The 20,923-nt window shown below is 33.6% G+C and overlaps 1 protein-coding gene and 1 long non-coding RNA gene across 2 annotated transcripts; one reads left to right on the top strand and one right to left on the bottom strand.

The window, feature by feature from the left end:
• The first annotated feature begins 8,366 nt into the window (after positions 1–8,366).
• On the top strand, positions 8,367–10,548 carry LOC110694884. Its single transcript, XR_002505962.1, has 2 exons — positions 8,367–9,528; positions 10,305–10,548. It is a non-coding gene; the product is annotated as an uncharacterized LOC110694884 (long non-coding RNA).
• A 2,304-nt stretch (positions 10,549–12,852) lies between these two features.
• Positions 12,853–20,276, bottom strand: LOC110694883 (serine/threonine-protein kinase RUNKEL-like). Its single transcript, XM_021872060.1, has 10 exons — positions 19,832–20,276; positions 19,538–19,627; positions 18,603–18,655; positions 18,394–18,469; positions 18,032–18,093; positions 17,843–17,921; positions 17,693–17,752; positions 15,989–17,596; positions 14,995–15,855; positions 12,853–14,167 (listed from the first exon to the last, which is right to left on the bottom strand). Exons 1-10 carry the CDS (start codon positions 19,877–19,879, stop codon positions 13,052–13,054), a joined length of 4,053 nt encoding a protein of 1,350 aa, XP_021727752.1. The 5' UTR covers positions 19,880–20,276; the 3' UTR covers positions 12,853–13,051.
• Positions 20,277–20,923: the final 647 nt, after the last annotated feature.

Raw genomic sequence — 20,923 nt, 5'->3', positions numbered from 1 at the left:
TTTTATTTTTCTTCTCTTTTTTTTTCTTTTCCTTCTTTTCCTTATTTTTTCCCCTTTTCCTTGTTTCATGGGGTTATACGTGAATGTGGTTTCATAAAATACAAACCTTGCACCACTTGTTTGCCACCTCATCACCGGATGCTGCCACTTCACCAACCAACCGCCAGACGACCAACTGCTACTGGCAACCACAGCCACCACGACAACCACTTGTGGTTGTTCTTCCTTCTCTCTCCTCTTTTTTTTTAATTTATTTAATATAGTATGTATTTTGGGTTTTAATTTTAATTGTTAAACATGATTAGTATGTTTTATTATTATGTTTTGATGATTAAAGATTATAAATTTCATATTATAAAGTGTTTTAATTTTACGATATACAATTCTTTAAGTTAGGGTTTTAAAGTTTATAAAGACTTGATTTTTAGGGTTTTTTTATAAATTAATTTAGGGGTTTTGAATACACATTAATTTTGAGTATTACCCAAGTATAAGGATATGATTTTGATGATTTTTAAGGAGAGTTTTAATCAAATAATGTAGCTGGAATTTTATTTAAAGTAGTAAAATTGTGATTTTAATGAAAGAGTTTAATTACCCAATAAAGAGGGGATTATTTAGGGGTTTTTAAATAATTTTCAAATTATTATAAGTTATTTAAAGTGATTTAAAGTTGCTGGAAATTGTATATACAAGGGTAATTAATCTAGTATTATTATCCATATATGTAGGAGACTTGATTCGGGAATTGTTGTAGTGTACTCGGCCATTTTAAGAGCTTAATTGAGGTACGTATGCGTACTAAGAAATTTATTAAGTGTGTAGAATCATGCTATGATTTATTTAATTGACAACAAGTAGTGTCATGCTAGGAATTGATTGGAATGGTTGAATTGAAATGAAAATTGGTTGAATTGATTGGTCATTTGAATTGATTAAACGAATTGATAATGGTTTTGGTGAGTTACTTATGAAGTATGACTGGTTAAAATAAATTATTTATTAGAATTGATGATATTGGAATATTGTCATTGAACCATATTTTTATTATTGGCATGTTTGAAGGTTTATTTAATTAAACTAAATGTTTAATTTGGATTTGATATTGAAAAGGAATTTTATTATGGTTTATATAAATTTTATTGATTCTATAAGCATGAGGAAAGAGCTATATAAGAGTCTATGTACACGAGGAATATATTGTATGTTGGAGTGCACTTAAGATGTTTTTAACACCGAGGGATAGGATTTGTGGCGCTTTATGCGTTTAAGGTGTCATTGGCACCGAGGCAGAATTAAAAAGGTTTCAACATTAAATATTATGTGGTAACTAATTATTCAAGAATTAAATTGGTATATTGATTGATTGAATAATTAATGTTGATTGAATGATTATGGTTTGAGAGTCATCACCAAGTTTAATAATCTGTAAATTACGTAAAGTGAAAGAGATTATGCACCAAAACTCTTGGAACGTATATACCTTGAGTATGAACATATGGGGGGAGTTATGTGACTTTATATTTGATCATAAATTCTACTGGTGTACAGGACGCTGTACATTCCTTTTATTATTATTATGCGCAGGAATTCCGCCACCTATGAGTGGTTTTGATGCTGGCTTCCCGTGTCAGTAACCTCATTTAATGGGAGAGGTTGAGTGGGAAACCCGTTAGATGCGTAATCAACGCTAAATAAATTATGTAGTTGTTTAGTTAAGAATTTTTGTTGAATGTTGTATGCTTAAATAACAGATACGACAAGATAAGTTGTGTGTTGATAGGTAAATGCCTGTTAGTCTGTTAATTACGCTTATGTACTCGGCTTTGCTGATTGTGTGTTTTGTGTATTTGTTGGCCTTGTCTTTATCCTGGCCCTATGATGACCCATTTTTAATAGAGAGTAGTGAAAACAAGTAAAGAGAAGCTTTTCAAGTGATGAAACATATTCATGAATGGGTATGAGTGAAGAGCGAATCATGCTAGTTTGTATAAGTATATGTGTGTTTATAGCATTAATTATTTATGATATGATTATGCATGACTAATGAAGAGATTTTGAATTTGGTTAGATTTTTAATAAGGGCCTATAATGGTTCCAAGTTGTAGGTTGATTTTATTTTACTTCGTTTGCCTTGGGTTTGACTTTACTTTCATTTTGGTTGACTTTATATTTGACTTGTTTTGAATGTTTTTAAAGATAGTCTTCCGCTGTATGTCTTTGATAATTGCCTTAGTCGTTTTCACGGTGGCGGTAATGTCTTAGATTTTCCTGCTTTGAATTTTGTACAGGGCAAAACAGGTATTTTAAAAGAAAGGACTTTCTAGGGTGTTACACTCTCTCCTAATATTCCCAGCCACTTTTTCTTTCTCTCTATCTCTCTCTAACTCTACATGCGTATACTCCCTATTAGGAATCACTAACTTTCTTGTGCAAAATGAGAAATAGGCATGCAATAAAAGGACGGAGGGAGTAATAATTAGGCAAATACATTTTATTTTCGAAAAAAATATTATATCAAGCTATAAGAAATTAATTACTCCCTCCGTTTTTTTTAAGTGACACACTTTCCTTAAACGGCCATTTTTTAGTGACACACTTTCTCTTTTAGAAATTCCTTACATTTTAATAATATATATTCACCCCACTATCTCTTACTTTATCATTTCTCACTCCTTTCATGGTCCCCACCTTCCTCTCACATTCTTTTACTTTATCATTTCTCACTCCTCCAACCTACCCCACTAACATCTTATTTTATTAAAGTCAATAAAATCTCCTAAAACTACGTGTCGATCAAACTGTGTCACTTAAAAAAAACAAAGGAAGTAAGATATTTTTAAAAATCATATTAAATTCAACTGAAAATATACATATAAGCACTTTTTAAAAAAAGATATAAGCTTTTTTTTTATTATGTTTAAATGTAAAAAATAATTAAAATTCATTTTGCTTATTTTGTAAAAATTTATAATATCATAATTTTGTAATTCTTTTTTATTTTCATAACTTAATTATTGAAGATCGGTTTTTTAAAAAAAACAAATTTTATTATATTTTAAAAATTAAAAGCAAAATATTATTCTTTCTACTCTACACATTTTAATTTTTGCATTCTCTTTCTTGATAGTTCTTATTATTAATTTCTCAACTTCTCTCTCTAAAAACTTTTCCTCTCTTTATAATTCTCTTGATAATTTAGCAATGGTTTTTCAAATCGTTGTCCTGAAGGCGGCTCCCCAAATGCAAAGTTTGGGGGTACATAGCATGTCATATATAGTCCCTCTTCTTCAGCAAGGGCACGTGTACCTGTTTTTGGTACGGGGTCGCAAGTTGCAACTCGTTTTACCCGGTGTGGCCATGACACTCTCTCTTTACCAACTCTTTTGTCACTATGGGTTTTGCTATCCAACAACAATGTTTACTCCGTCCTTATCTCAACTGTGGTGCCTATTTAAAAAGTATGATTCAAGACAAGCAGATTTGGTAACAAATAATCGAGACATGTCGATCAAATTTTTTTAAGTTTTTGCTTTTGTTTATGTTGGTTTGTAAGAGCTAATTTGGCTCGTTTAAGTGTTTTGTAGTTTGTAATAGTTGTTTTGCTATCGGTAAAAAAATAAAAAATAAATAAAGATAGTTCTTGTTATTCATCCTTCCATGGCTCTAATCAAAATATTTTCACTAGTAATTCCATAGATTATCATTTCCCACATACATCAAAATGTATTCTTTAAGAATTGAATAAGAGTTTTAAATGATTATATGAACGGTAAACATTTTTTGTATTGCGCCTTTTTTTTCTTAAATAATTAGCCAACTCATTCTTCTTGTGTCGAGATGTTCTTTCTATGCACAATTCCCAAAGATTTATTTGGAGACCCAACTGAGCATCGAGCGCACTTGTAAAAAATGTGTCAATTTATTAGATGTTTTTATTAAGAAGAAATTTTATGTGTCAATATATTAATTTATTTATGTAAATCATACGAGTATTATATTTTTATATCATTTATTAACTTATGCTTTGTATATGACATATTTATTTATCTATTTATTTGCAAATGATATAATTATTTATATTCTAATATTGCTCATTTTTTATTGTATATGTTAATATTGTCATTATTTAAATGGATAATGATAATCAATTATCCATCCAACGAGCACAAAGAGTGGCAGCGTAATTTTACTTTGGTTGTACTAAAATCCTTCGACATTAATTGTAAAGGCCCTAAACGTTTGCTTATTCATCACTCTTATCCTTAAACTTTGCTTAGTCATTACTCCCAGTCCCCTAAACTTTGCTAGTCCCTGAACTTTTTCTTAGTTGGCAGTAGACACACTAAACTTTGCTGATTCAGTAGTTCCTTCACCGCATCATTTGAAAGGCGAGGGACCAAATGTGCAACTAATAGCAAAGTTGAGGGAATGTATTTAGCTTATCTCTCTTAAGATGGATCAAGAAACTTATTTGTTGTCATGTTTCCTTAAAATTTACATCATTTCTATTTAGTTGACGCGTTTAATTTAGACACATATATTAAGGAGAGGAGAGAGAGTGAGAGAGAATGAAAAAGCAAGTGGGGTACCTTGTAAATTCAAGGTAAAAAATTTACCCCAAAAGGAAACGTGTCAACTAAAAAAAACTTTCTAAAAAAGAATACGCGTCAACTAAAAAGAAACGAAGGTAGTACTCTATAGTAGTATAGTACATCTTGCTACAACTTGATTTGTATTTGAATTCATTTAAGGATAAATTTGTTAATTACTACCTCAAAAAAGGGGTCATTGTGAATTACTACCCCTAAAAAAATAGTTGTTAGTTACTACTCGTAAAACTGATTAATTCTAGTGATTGCTACCCTTTTTCTTAATCTGCCCCAAATTAGGTCATTAAATCTATTAATGATATCATTATCCGAGTAAATTATAATTATTTTCTTTTAAACCTTAAATAATTAATTAAACCCTAGAACCACCTCCACACCACCATTGCACCACCTCCGGGCACCCTCCACCCATTACTGAACCTACCTCCTCCAACTCCCCACCATGACAACACCCCTTTCTTAGTCCCCACCTTAAAACCACCTCCCTTTCACGATACCCCATTCCCCACCCGCAGGGGCCCTAACCCCTACCCCTCGTCGGAAAACCTAGATCGGCCATCCCCAATATGCCTTTATCACCTTTCCCCCTAAACTCCACCCTAGGGTTTCAATTTTAGGGCTTTAGAGTTTTAATTTTTGAACTTTATAGTGGTGATTATGGAGGGGAAGGTGGTGGAGTAGACTTAGGGAAGGCCTAATAGGGTTCTGTGGCAAGGGAGAGGGGATTAGGGTCGCCGGCGGGTGGGGAGGAGGGATTTTTCGAGGGTGGGAGGGATTGTTAGGGATTTAGAGGTGGTGCAATGGGTGGTTTAGAGGTGGGGTGGATGCTTGGGCGAGGGTAGGCTACCGGAGATGGTGGGGATGGGGTAAGGGGGGTTGTCGGAGATGGTGGGGATGGGGTAAGGGGGCTGTCGGAGGTGGTGGAGTGGTGGTTTAGAGGTGGTATTAGGGTTTATTTAATTAATCATGGCTTAAAAACAACTAATTACAAATTAGTCGGATAAAGATATAATTAAGAGATTAAATCACCTAATCAGGGGCTGATTAGGAAAAGGGTAGCAATCACTAGAATTAATTAGTTTTAGGGGTAGTAATTAGAAACTTTTTTTTAGGGGTAGTAATTCACAAAGACCCCCTTTTGAGGTAGTAATTAACAAATTTTACCATTTAAAGAAATAAACAAAAAAGTAAAACTAGTATATGAAACAATGACAAATGAGTGAATGACTCAATCTATCTTTAAGAATATACTAAATCCCGTACTTTTTTTTGTCAAGTCATTTCAGAATAAATTCATTCACCATAATTTTTTTTTAATAATTTAACATTATATATATATATATATACACATCTTTTATACGGAGTATTAAGAAAAAAAAATAATAGTTAGTGTAATGCAATCTTTTCCTCCTAAAATCAATGAGGCCCTTTTTGGTTGAAGGGGGATTTGGCTAGAAAAGAAAAGAAAGGAAAATGTTTTAATATGTTCCCGTGTTTGGTTTGATAAATGACATGAAAATTTAAAAGGAAAGGAAGGGAAGTGAAAGGAAAACCTCTTTACAAATTTTCAGCTTTCCTTTCCTCCCAAAATTGGAGTAATTCGACTAGAAAGAGAAAATAAAAACATATTTCCATTCTCTTCTCTTCATTGAATTTCATTAACCAAACATTGGAAATAAAATCTCTTTATTTTCCCTTCTTTTCCTTTCTTTTCCCTTCCTTTCCTTTCTCTTCTTTTCCATTACTAACAATGAACCAAACAAAGCCTTAGTTTATTTGTAACCACTTATAGAAAATGAAGCAAATACTTATAAAATACTAAAACAATATTCATATTGACATATTGTATCTCATATATACGGCCGTATATATACAACTTAAAATCTACTATTTAATTATTTTTTGATACTACTTGTTATAAGAGAATAATTTATAAAAAAAAATGGATGATTTATAAATTGTTGTAAATCTTTAATTTGTAAAATATGGTCAAACTGACTTATGGCCTATTAACATTTACTAAATTGAGCTGAATTGAATTGAACTGAACTAAACTGAACAGATTAGAGTTGAACTGAACAGGTTAGAGCTGAACTGAACTGAACTGAATAATAATAATAATAATAATAATAATAATAATAATAATAATAATAATAATAATAATAATAATAATAATCATGGTCATAATAATGATAATAATAATAATAATAATAATAATCGTAATCATAATAATAATAATAATAATAAAATTAATAATCATAATAATAATCATAATAATAATCATAATCATAATAATAATCATAATCATAATAATAATCATAATCATAATCATAATCATAATCATAATCATAATCATAATCATAATAATAATTATAATAATAATAATAATAATCATAATAATAATAATCATAATAATAATCATAATCATAATAATAATCATAATAATAATAATAATAATCATCATAATCATAATCATAATCATAATCATAATCATAATCACTTTTGAGGTAGCTCAGCGCACTTTTGATGGAGCTCTTCGATCTTCCTTGGAGCGTATTGTTACCGCTTCGGGGCCTGGGTTTGCTGATTGGCAGTGACAGCTTGCCACCTTATCATTTGCGTTTGGAGGGCTTGGTGTTTATTCTGAAGGTGATGTTCGTCACTATACTTTTCTTGCTTCTCGGTTGCAGTCTGCTGGGTTCCAGACACAACTTCTTCAGCATGCTGGCATTGTTGGTCTTGGACGAGCCTTTGAGGATGCGTTGTGTCTGTTTAATGGAACAGTGGAGTCTGACATTTTGAGTAATCCTAGTGAGGTCGCTGCCCCTAAACTCATGAAGAAATTGGCAGATATGTATTTCACAAAGATTACCGCTTCTGCAGAATCTGCTTATTCTTTAACTCCTTGACAATCAGCATTATGGAAATCACAGCAGGGTGATCACACCTCTACTTGGCTTCAGGCGGTTCCTATTTCGGGGTTGGGTCAGACGATGAACGCCAAGACTTATCGTTGTGTGTTGTCCTATCGGTTGGGTGTTCTATTGTTCTCTATCTCGACGTCGTGCTCTGCTTGTTCGAGGGTTTTTGCTGGAGATATTTTCGGTGATCACGCGGTGTCTTGTGCTTGTATTGTGGGTATTAAACATCGGCATAATGTTGTTCGGGATACCCTTGTTGATGTTTACTATCGTTCTGGGATTTCAGCGAGAAAGGAGGTTGACATTGGGTTGGCTGGAGGGAACGACGAGACCCTCAGACCTGCAGATGTGTTACTTTATTCATGGGATCGTGGTCGCGATGTCTGTGTTGATTTGATAGGGTCTTCTCCTTTGACACAGTCAGGGCTATCTGACTTTATTCCTGGGCGGGTTGTGGCTGATGCTGCTCATCGGAAGCGGGTTAAGTATGAAGCTCGATGTCAGGCGATTGGATATGGTTTCATTCCCTTCTCCTTTTCTTCGCTTGGGGAATTAGAGAAGGAGGCTTTTGTGTTACAAAAGCGGATTCAGAGGTTCTCGACGACGCAAGACATTGGGGCTCGTGTTGCAGCTCATATTAAGTAATTTTGGCTATGTGGTTAATTTCGTGTTCTGTCCATGGGGGGCTTTTGTATTCTTTTTCTAATATTGATACTTCATATGTAAATTCTTCAATATTTTGCAGGAAAATAATAGGAGTGAGCTTGCTAGACTATATAAAGAAAGCCAGGCAGACTTTTTAAGCATGCTAAAAGGCTTTGTTAATTAGGTACATTCTTCAGCCTCTTTAATCTACTTTTATCCGGGTGTAATTGACAAATATTGTATGACTAGATTTAACCAATCGTATATTAATTGATAGTTGATCAGCTAATCCATACTTTTGAGGCAAACAAGTCTTTACACTACTACAAAATGCGTGGAATCTTGACGCCATAGCCTCGACGCTGGTGGGTTACCGTCAAGGTAAAATGATATATCTCGTGGTTTGGCGACGCTTTTCAGGTCGAACTAAATTCTAGACTTGGAAAAGCATCGAGATTTAGTGATATATCACATGTCTTGCACGTGAGATATTAGATAAGCTGCACACAAATCCAAAGAAAGGGAAGATGATAAACTACCGCTTTCAACACTATTGAAAAATTCCTCATTTCTACCAGATCTACTCTCCACCGCTGCAAATCCGAATTGTGTAATTGGTTTGAAATCTTCTTGCTTGATGATTTGAATATTTGATAGATGTATCAATTTCTTCCATGATTGGCCTATTGTCATACAGATTTCAGGTATTATCTTATTACTCTTTAGATTTCGATTTTAGGGTGTTAATTTCTTACTTTTTTCTTCTGATAAATCTCTCCTAATTTATCATGGATGAAGAAGAGATGAAGAAATGAGTCATGGATTGTGAATTCGTTGTCATGAAGTAGTCAATTCTCACCTTTACATACGAGTATATTCTCTCCTTTAGATTACTATTTTTTAAACTGTTTGAGTATAAATTTCATCGATTTCTAATGATTTAGGTTTGATTTTATTTGTTTCGGAGATTTAAGGTTTGAGAATTTTGTTGTTAATTAATTGATAAATCAATTGGGTAAATATGCTGTCAAGAAAACATTTTTTTTTTTTTTGAAAACAATATTAAAATCTGATTTAGTAGCAAGTTTTTCATTTTAATTTTTATATATTTTGTATAAATTTTGTTCTTTTAGTTTATCTTGTGCAAAATATGTTATATCAGTTATCATATATAGCAATCATTAGGGTGAAGGTTTTGCTATGAAATTGTATATATTTGCTCTTGCATTTGTTTGTTGAAATCAACTATGATTTTTAGGATCAAGTGTATGTATTGATGTTGTGCTTTGCTTGGAACCCGTGATACTGAAAAATTGGAAGAATATGGAGAAAATGGACTTTTGAGAAATGTTAGTTCCCTTCTCGGTGGTTCTATGTGATCAAATGTATATGTACATTTTTCATTTGTATGATGCAGGGTTTTTTCAGCTAATTCACCCACCCGACCCCTTAAATTGAAATAATAAACTTTCTTAGATGGTAGTATCCAGATCTTAAAAAAAAAAACACACAACATAACTGATGTCTTGTTGTGTGGCTGTTCTGCTGAGTAAGGTTGTTACTTGTTAATAATTGTTTGATAACTCAAGTTTTTTTTTTTTTATTATCAAACACTTGTTATTTTTGAGAAATCAGACCATTAGTTTCAAGAGTGAGAAGTAAAGCCTCTTGGTTATGTTGGATGCCTTTTTATGGGAGCCTGTAATTGATTATATCCAGTTGTTTCAGTGGTTTGGAATTTTTTGTTGATAGGTTGCCATAGTTGGGAGTTTTTTTGCTCCAATTTATACTCGTGATAAACTATCAAGTGTTTGAAATTCAAATTAGAGTTTGCTGCTGTTTGGAAGACTTTGTGTAAAAAAAATTTAGTGTTCTGTTTTAGAGGTCTATGCTTAAAAGAGAAACCCACAATATGTATTTTGATCAAGATATTACTAATCAATATAACTTTTTTTTCCTACTTTTTTAAGGGTGAGATTTTTTTTGAGTGTGTTTTGTTCTAACTAATCAAGCGAAGACATTTAAGTTAAGCCGTAACATTTGCTCTGTTGTATCTTTGACATGAATTTCAGAAATTTTGTATAGTTAATGCGTGCTCTGATTGTACCTATTGGTTGGCATGCAGGCAGCAACTTATTGGTCACAATCTAAACTTCGCCATACGGCCTCTTGCAACAAGACTATGGAGCAGCAAAATTAAAGGTTGATTGACGGTTTTTTGTGAAGCATGTCATAGAGCAGATTTATTCCACTACAAGTCACAACTAAATCATAAGTTGGATTTATATTTGTTATAATAGAAAACTCCATACTATGAGATATTGTACAAATACTATAATATATTTGTATGCAATAAAAAAAATTTGGCCTAATTTTGTTGGATATCTATTTTTTTTTTAAATTTTTGTAATAGTAGTATTTTTCAGTGTGAGTTTTGTTTTTTTGGTAAAATATTTTAGATTTTTTATATAAAACACGGAAAAGAAAAAGCGTTCCCTACATATTAAATACCAAATATATGATATTCAAGACATAAAAAAGCGTCTCCAATTTTACAAATCCAGACACAAAAAAGCGCCGCTAAAGTTGAAAAAGTGCGCAAACATATACAAATTTCGACGCTTCGTATACAAAATAGGACACAATTAATCGTCGAAATTTGTGACGCTTTTTGATGTCCCATGATTTTCTCGACTCACGTTTTTTCGACGCTTTTTAGCGTCGCAAAAAAGCTTTAAAAGCGTCGTAAAAACGCGGATTATAGTAGTGTTGTAGGTTGTATGACTTTTGTTTTTGAGATATAATAATAATAATAATAATAATAATAATAATAATAATCATAATAATCATAATAATAATAATAATAATAATAATAATAATGTAGGCGTCGTTTGAAGTGCGCCTACGTTAAAAGCATGTTGTGAATATGCTTGGCACTCATAGGAAGTAGGAATTGACATAATACGATTAGGGACAAGGAAAGTAGGGAGCCGCCAACAAGTTTTTAAGGAACTTGTAAGCCGTTCACGGATCATAAAAAGGCAACCACGATAAGGGACAACGATAGGCAACAACGATTGACCCGTGAAGGTTACACCCCATTCATAATCCATGAGATTACTAACTCCATATGGTTCGGAACCACGAAAGGAGGATCGGGGATGATGGTACGAAGTGAGTCATGGAGTCACATTCGCCCGTATTGGTCTCTACTCGATTCTTATATTGAAAAGCATTCTTGTGATCTCAAAGGCATACAAACAATAATTCAATTCGCTCCAAACTATTATTTAACTAAATTGGTTTAATATTAATGCACACATAATTCTAAAATATTGGTGATCACTTCAATTAATAATAAGATTAAAAGGACCCTAAACCGGTGTCCAAATTATCTTATTAGGCATGATTTTCAATTACATATTCCCTTTAAACATACAATACGGTGATCAATAATAGAATAACATTAATATTAAAACCAAATTAATCACAATTCCAACAACATAAAATCGTTAGAAAAATAATAAAAATAAAAGGAGCATGATCCGTACTTTAATTATGTTTGTTTGCAACTACAAAATAATAAACGAGTTAGTAACTTCAAGGAAATAATAAAACGATGATTAAATTAAATTAAATAAAGTAAAGTTGATTTTGGGGCCAAACCCTCAAACAATTCTACCTTTCACGCCTTGGCTTAAGGATAGAACCATGAGTAAAGTATGGACTCCTTTGAGTACTTGAAGAAAGAATTTTGAAGTAGAAAAGGGTAGGCTAGTGTTTAGGCTTAAGCATAGAAGAGAGAAAATAAAATAATCGAATTACTCGGTGCCCCGTTCATCAGAAATAAGGGGGTATTTATAGGGAAAATGTGATGAGGGAGCACACGGAACCCTAAAATGATAAAAACCCTAAAAAAGTATCCCGTGACATGGTCAAACTGTACCGTGACACGGGAAGCTCCACCGTCAGACGGTACACTTTCCCGTGACACGGTACATTTTTGGTGTGACGCGGGAAATTTTCAGAAAACGGGATAAAAAACGCGTTAAGGATTTACGCGGAAAAGACACGGAATGTCTCGTGTCACGGCATACCTCCCGTGTCACGGGAAATCCCACCGTCAGACGGGAAGGATTCCCGTGACACGGTGGGTACCTGCCGTGGCGCGGGAAATTCCAGCCTGTTTTTCCGTCTAAATACATTTTTAACCCTAATTTCCTTTGGCATTTTAAGTGCCGATTGATAATTTCGGGCCTTTTCTGACTTTTTATTATTCAGGCTAAAATAAGAAAATAATTAAATAAAAATAAATAAAGGGTTTGGGCCAAAAATAAATAATAAAACAATAAAATAAAAAGGCTTGGGCTAAAAATTAATTAATAAGTTTGGGCTGAAATTAAAACTATGTTTTTACCAAACATCAAGACTAATCCGTGGACTGTTCAAAAAAATGAATTTAATAAAATACGATTTTTTAAGCACTCTCGGGATTAAATACTAAACCCGACCAATAGTGGCGGTGAAAGGTTGTTCATCATCGGATTTGGTTTTTGGGAGACATTTTTAGATGTCTACAAATAATAATAATAATAATAATAATAATAATAATAATAATAATAATAATCTCTACCAAAGTTAATAATCCTCAGCAAATCTGATTATTACTACGGAAAATAATGATATCAAATTTCATATAGCATATTCAGATTGGCATACAAAAATATACTAAGATTCATATTATTTACTCGAATGACAATAAGGTAATCTTCAGTAAGGGACATTTTCCCCAAATTCAAGCAAAAATGAATACACGTAAAGCCAGATTAGAAAAATTGCCCTAACACGAAAGAGTTCTAAAAAAGCTTGAATTTAATGACAGCGAGGAAGCCGATCCAACTCAGGGGCTACAATAGAAGCTGCACCTACTAGTGCAGATATACTTGATTTCTTAATCTCAGATACAATGATTTTGAGTTTAGATATCTCTGAACCAGCCATCGATAATATCATAGCATGCGAAAAGTATTGCCTGCAGGAGAAACCAAGAGCATGTAGCACTCGCTGCACCAATAAGTTAGAAATTCCCTGCTGCCAGGACTCGAGGATAGCACCAACCTTGGGAAGATTGGTGAGGAAATTAGTAGTGCCTTCTCTTGGAGCCACCCTTAGCAGCAAGACCACACATTCAGATGCTATATCAGCAATATTTGGATCATGAGACCTACTCAATTCCAGTAACACACCAACAATGCCGCCAAAATCAGCAATATCTCTTATGTACTGCTGCTGATCTATAGGAATGCTGGCCTCAGCAGAGAAATCCGACAGAAGAGTTGGTTCTTCGGAATAAGTGGACCCTTTTGTATTATATACCGAACGCAAAAGGAAAGCCCTACATAAGCCAAGAGTTGGTTCCATAAAATCATCCATTTCTCTTGCACTCACAAACTCCAGAAGGTTACCAATTACGCGAACCACTTTAAGTTGAGAGAGGATTTTTGTTTCTAATTCTGGAGCAGATGCCAGTGCCAGACAGAGCTTTACATTGTTCACGTTTGCACTTGCTAGATCCCCAAGAAGGAATTCAAAGCACCGCTGGACTGTCTTCATGTGTAAGATGTCTGATATCTTGATGTGATCAAACTCGATAAGCATCAGAAGCAGCTTTTGAGCATATACTGGAATGGGGTCCTCATCCTCAACAAACATGGGATAGAGAGGCAAGAAATGCATTAAGGATATGGACTTCAATTCCTCATATTGCTGTTCATCTTTTGATTGTTCCTCCAAGAAAATGACCATCACATCAAACAAAATCTTTAAGCACAAAAATCTTGCATCACCATCCTTGTTCCCTTTGTAAATAACAGATAAGCTTGGGAGAATTTCACGGATAAAAACATTAGGCCATTTAAGGACATGAGACTGGTCTTCCACAATGGACTCAAGAACTCGGAGGAGTGTTATTTGAAAGTCATCCCTTCCCTGTCAGAGTCAAACATAGTATACACATAAAGAAGCACATAAGGCAAGAAATCTTAATGCCATATAACTAAAGCTTTCAAGGATGGAAGATATACATCTGCAAAATCATCATGTAATAGATTTAACATTATTAGTACTTGTGCATCAAATGGAAAGGTTCATGGGGTATATAGACCCTTAGTAAAATGCATGATAAAGTGGACCACTTTATAGTAGATAAATGGATCCATATAAAATCACAATTGTGTTAGGCTATTTGTCATAACAGATGTATTTATCAACCCAAATGTATCCACCTTTAACAAACAACAAAACACTTTATGTTGTATGGAATTTCATTGTGCACTTAATTACTTAAATACTCCCTCTTTCGCAAAATAATTTTTTCCATCTTCTTTTTCATGTCTTTAATTAGCTTTTATACATGTAGTTTGCAAAAGGTCGCAATAATAAAGCATCTCTTTTCCCAATACTTATATGTTAGGGTCTCACATCCTCTCAATTCATTTACTAGTATAAATTACCCAACAACCATCTATCAAAACTACTTCTTTACCTAGTCTCAATGGACAGTTGAAATCCAAACAATAACTGTTTACCTGAAATATGCGTCATAACTGACGTCAAGTTTCAAAATAAATATGGGATGGAGGGAGTAATATGTGATTCATACGTTCTTACTTCAAATGACTATTAAGACATAAACTATGTATAATTCTATATATTGAATGTTCCAGACAAAATAAAAAAATAATGACTTTGGTGAACCAGAATAATTCTATATATTGGTCAAATTTCATCATAAGAGACAGCGAAGGCCTGCTTACCTGAAATGGAGACTCCACATGCTTGACCAAGGTTGCCAAGTGCTGCAGGACCTGATCACAGACAACTCTGCGTTTAAAGGACGAACATCCTAGAAGATGAAGGACAACTGGAAACAAATGAATATTTGTTTTTGGCGTAGCTCGAGCAGCAACATGACCGTGGCGTCTACCCCCCATAAGTTGCTGAATGTCATTGCTAATTGTATCCAGCAAACCTGGCATTGTACCACCCACAGTATGCAAAAACACATCCAGACACTGATGAATGTAACCATCCTTTTCTTTACTGAGACGGTCCACTGTGGAGAGAAATTTTGCATTGCAAAAAAAATGAGGCAACCACCGTCTAGAAGACTTACAAAGCAAGGCCACAAATACAAGAGCTTTTCCTCTTAAGACATCATTACCCTGCTCTATGAGAGAAACTAGACTTGGAACCAGATTCTTATCCTCTACTAAAGGCATAAGGTAACGGCCTATATTAGTAAACATATGACTACAAATCATGGCCATGTTTAATAGGTTCAGACTTATTTGTTGCTCACGTTGACTGCCTTTTACAAGAGCAGCTGCAATGTCCTTGAATGAGAGCTTTTCAATTACTGATTGAATACTGGGGGGATTAAACCTAACCAAGCGCACTAAACATGAGCCAGCAGTTAATCTCGCACTTTCTTGTTTGCCTACAGCTCTGAATATGTAGCAAAGATTACTAATAACATCTTGACTGGTAAAACGAGCTACCCATTGTGCTCCTTGGCTACAGATATTTTCCACAGTTCTTAATGCATACACTTGGGTTACATCATCCTCCCCCTTGCGCCACATTGAGACAACATGGGAAATCAATGCATTTGGAACCTGTTCAGCCATTTGGAAAAAAATTACAAATTAATAAAAATAAAGACAAAGTATCAAACTACGTGTGATTCATAAAGTAAAGAAATCAATAAAGCCCAAGAGCATCAAGAAGAGATGGAGTAAGTTTTATTACCTGCCACCCAGTTGCAGAGCGGCCGTCCTTATGCTGATTTTCCGTACCTCTGTCTTTAGTCTGATCAATTTGAGTGGATATGTAGAACAGCAATTCACCCAAAGCAGCCATTGAGTATCTCCTCACCTTTTCTTGTCTGTCACTAAGGCTATCAATTAATGAGCTGATTAATCCAGAATTGGCCAACTCGTCTTGAATGTATGTAGAATGTCGAATCAACAGCCCAATAAGAGAAACTAGCTGGATTCTGAAAGATGAAGCTTTAGAATGTCTTAGGAGTTTGATAAGAACCAGCATTACAGGTCCATTTGTAATCATGTTAGCAACTTCAGCATTGTTGCTTAATGTCTCAAGGTAGCGGATTGTATTCTGCTTCTCTCCAAAATTGGCATTCCCATTAAAAATGGTTACAATCTTATTGGTGAAAGCGTCAAATTGGTCTTTAGATATCTTCTCAAACACAGAAGCTGGCAGTGCATCAAATGGAAGAGAAGGAATCGTTTCAGATACTTTAGTAGCTTTTCTGCTGGGCATAACAGGTCTGACTGAAAGATCAGATGGATGCCAAAACACATCAGAAAGCTCATTTGAAGCTGTTGGAGATTCAGATTCCGTTGCAGGCACCACAGCTACCTTACCCCTTGGATTTTTAGACTGAGGGCTGGCACTGGGTGGTGTAGCCGATATGGTGTGATCTGAAGAAGGTTCCTCGAGTGTTCTGATATCATTACTTACATTAGATACATAAGACTCCTCTTCAATTCCCTGATTCTGATCTGAAGTTGAATTGTTTCCTTCGGGAGTAGAAGAAAAGTTATCAGATGCGTCAGGCTCATCTTGAGTCTCTTCATCATCATTCTCATTAAAGTCAAGTTCCATATCAGTGTTCTCTATTTTGATCTCAGCATCATTCTGTACATTATTAGCCAAAGGTCTCCGATAATTTTCCTTCTCATTCTCTTTTTGTAGATTCGATTTAGCTATTCTTGAAAGACGGAGAATATTCACACCCCTTGCACTTGAAGGATTGGTTTCCTTATCATCCGCTACCCTTCCACTCTTCGTTTGAATTTTGCGACCACTGGTGGTACCTTTAACAGGCGTTCCAATGCCTCTAGACCCTGTATTACTGTTCTCATCTTGTTTGGAGCATCCTTTGATTTCTTTCTCATGAGATTTTGGGGGAGTTCTTCCATGGGGATGTCTTTCACCATTGCGTTCCGTGAGATATGGTCTAGGTGTAATCCCAATCATGTTATCAAATGCTGGCTGAGGAGGCAAGGGAACCAAGGAAATTTTTGTTCCCCAAAATGCATGTCCACAAAGCTCTGTCCATTGTATCCTTTCTGCTGGATCTTTCACCAATAGAGAATTCACCAGATTGACAAAAGGACGGCTGGGGTCACCTGGAAGAGGTGGAGTTGGATCTGAGAGTATAGATTTTGCTAGTTGGGTAAATTCTCTTCCCACAAAGGGAGGCCTCCCAGCATAGCATTCATACAAGACACAACCAAGAGCCCAAAGGTCAGATGCATAAGAGTGCACACCCCCATCTTGAAAAAGCTCTGGAGCCATGTAAAAAGGTGTTCCACGCTTCGCTTGTGGTAGCTGAAAAAGCACCAATAGATAAATAACCCGTAACTGATTATTAAAGTAGATGAACAATTACAATGTCAACTCTTCTTGGAAAAGCAGAAAACGAACCGAGGATGAAGGAGTTTTTGATATATCACTTAACTTTCTGGCCAATCCAAAATCACAGAGCTGCATGACAAATAACAAGAAGGAACAAATAATCAGTATGATAAAAGCAATTACATTAATGTGTTCTCTAGAAAACTTGTCTTCAATTACCTTTGTATGGCCATTCTCATCTAACAGAATATTGGATGGTTTCAAGTCACAGTAGATGATTCCTTTTGAATGTAAGTACCTGCAGTGTAGCCGTAATCAAAAGTCATTCCAACCAACTAAATATCTTTATAATGTATAAGAGAAATATAAAATGCAACAGTTCAAAACAAAGTATACTGCGTTTCTTACAGCAAAGCTTTGATAATGTCAGTGGCTAGGTCGTGTATTGAATCTTCTGGAAGATGCTCATCCTGAAAACTCCAACATCAGATCAAAAGAGATACATCAAAACTAACTGAATAGCACACAATTTCACTATATTACGCCATTCCTCACAGCCTCTCAAAAAATAAAACTTTTTTTTCTTTTAACAATCAAGAATACAAAAAAAAAAAAAAAAAAAAAAAAAAAAAAAAAAAAAAAAAAACATTGTTATTCAACCCATCTGCCCAAAATAGATGTCTGAAGTGCAATCATTAAATTGTAACAATTCCAACAAGGTTATTTTAGAGTAACAACTAATTTTGTTTACATATTTGAGAAAAACAAACCTGTCGCAGTAAGCTCATAAGGTCTGCTCCGACACAATATTCTAATACTAACCATAAGTGAGCTGAAGTTTCATACCTATTCACAGTGCAGAGAATTAATCAGTTGAAGTAAACATGATACTTATATTTGCTTACTTTGTGACAGTAAATATGGAATATAAGAGTTATACTCAAATATTAGTAGTAAAAAAGGCACAGGATTGTCGTACCATGAATAAAATTTCAGCACATTTTGGTGATCTAGAGCATGAAGGATCTTGACCTACAATAGCAACAACATAAAATCTTTACATAACATGAAAATAGTTATGTCAAGAAGCAGATTAAACAAAATAATAGGTATTCTTCTTTCATTGTTGTATTATAAATTATAATCATATCCCACATGTGACTTTAGTGGTTAATACTAAATACTCACTATATTTGGCAACATATTCGTCAAAAACTTGTACAAATTCATGATGGGATGATAATAATAATTCTAGCTTTAATCTACACTGCTCGTAGAATTTGTCAACAAAAATTTACAATATGAATGAATAATAGAAATTGAAGGGCATAGTTTGACAATAAAATTTGAATCTTACTTCCCCCGGTTTCCTTAGATGAAGCAATTCTAAGGTTACAATATTCACACTATATACAATAGTGATTCATAGTCAGTCATGTGATGACATGTTAAAATTCGTCTTAATTTATACTTTTTAAATTAGAATCTTGTAAAATTATAAGTTAAATAGTAACTAAAGGTATTAATAATTGAACATTGACAAGCACGAAAAATTAAGTGTTTCATCAAAATAAATACATAGGAAGTATTATTCTAGCAAAGGGAGATCCAGTCAAAAATTTCGAAACTTAGGTATAATTCAAACTCTTAAACACTTGAATCTTAACCTCATATATTTATCAAATTATATTTTGATCTCACGAAACATTTTTTCTAGATCCGCCACTAAACAAATGCAGCACTACTCCACCAATGTCTCTCGATTGCATACGATACCGATCTTACGGAACAAGAAAATTAACATCCTGACAGCATTTGGAAAATTATTAACTTATTTAAAAGCTCAAATTATAACAAATAAACATCAACTTATACAAAAAAAAATACCCAGAAATATGACTCAAACAAACTTACTTCTTGAAGAACCTTGCTCTTTTGAGATTTATCAACGCTTTTAATAGCAAAATACTCGATCGTCTTCTTCTTCCTTCCTTTATAAACAGCCTAAACAAAAACAACAAAATTCCAGAATCATCAAAAACTAACCAAACACTTAAAATTCAATCAACTAGAAATGCAATTAGGGCTTAATTTTGAAATTGGAAACACATTTCAAAATGAAATAGTGATGCACTTTCTGATTATCAATTTCAAATTTTTTTTTAAAAATGAAAATAAAAGGCAAAGATGTAAGATTGTAGAAATTACCGAGTGTTTTCCATGGCCAATAGCTTCGTAAACGTGGTATTGATTCATTTTGGAGAGTATTAGAGGAATTTTACAAGGGATTGATTACAGACTGAAAGAGTGTGAGGAGAGAGAGAGAAAGAGGGAAAGGCTGTTTTGGAATTCAAAAAAGAGGAGAATTGAAATGGTAAGAGGCTATTCTCAACGGTAGTGTTTTGTGTGAGTGTGTCACAAAACTTTTTTTTTTCTTTTTTAACTTTTGTGTGTGTTTTTTTCGAGAGCCACATAACAAAAGCAAGTGTAAAGTGTTAGATAATGAGAATAGACATGGATCTCTAAAGTCATGTTATTTAGAGCTGCTAATCTCCTATGCTATGTTCAATTAAAATCTGCTCTATTTTGCTCTGTCCCTACTCTGCTCTGCTGAGATCTACTCTACTTTGCTCTGCCCCGTGCTTTACTAAAAAATAATAATTAATAATAATTATAATTAAAATTTAATAAATATAAAATAATTAATATTTATTATTAATAACTAATATTTATACATAATAACAATTAATATTTTAAAATAATAGCAATAAGAACTAATATAGAATATTAATTGATAATAACAACTAATATTTAATGGTAATAATTAATACTTCCTTAGTTTTTTTTAATTGACATGTTTCTTTAGTCACGTTTGTCAATGCATTTATTCAACCATTAATATCTTTAATTATCGATAAGTAAAAATTAGGAAAAAGTTGATATTTTGAAATTATATAAAGTGACGAATCTAACAAGATCCCACATGATTATATTTTTCATTACATATAAAACACAAAATACGGTTAAAGGGAGGTGTGTGAATAATGCTAAATTCAAAACGTGTCAACTAAATAAAAACGGAGGTAGTATTTTATATTATTTAACACATATTCTAATGTTATAAAAAGTGTAAAAATTCTATAAATAATAAATAATAATGGGATAAAAATAATAATAATAATAACAATAACAACAACAACAACAACAACAACAACAACAATAACAACAACAACAACAACAACAACAACGTGGTCTCGTGTGCTGGTATGGTGGATATTGAACATCGACATAATGTTGCTC

The sequence above is a fragment of the Chenopodium quinoa genome, unplaced genomic scaffold (assembly GCF_001683475.1).
Source record: "Chenopodium quinoa cultivar QQ74 unplaced genomic scaffold, ASM168347v1, whole genome shotgun sequence".
Classification (NCBI taxonomy): Eukaryota; Viridiplantae; Streptophyta; class Magnoliopsida; order Caryophyllales; family Amaranthaceae; genus Chenopodium; species Chenopodium quinoa.
The sequence above is the reverse complement of the archived record's forward strand: the minus strand, read 5'-3'. Positions and strand labels throughout refer to the sequence as shown.

Excerpts from the sequence above, each read along its gene's own strand:
- LOC110694883 (XM_021872060.1), bottom strand. The coding sequence starts at position 19,879 with ATGAATCAATACCACGTTTACGAAGCTATTGGCCATGGAAAACACTCG. Across the intron at positions 17,922-18,031 it reads GACATTATCAAAGCTTTGCT|GTACTTACATTCAAAAGGAA; the intron begins GTAAGAAACGCA and ends GCTACACTGCAG. Across the intron at positions 15,856-15,988 it reads GCTCTGCAACTGGGTGGCAG|GTTCCAAATGCATTGATTTC; the intron begins GTAATAAAACTT and ends ATGGCTGAACAG.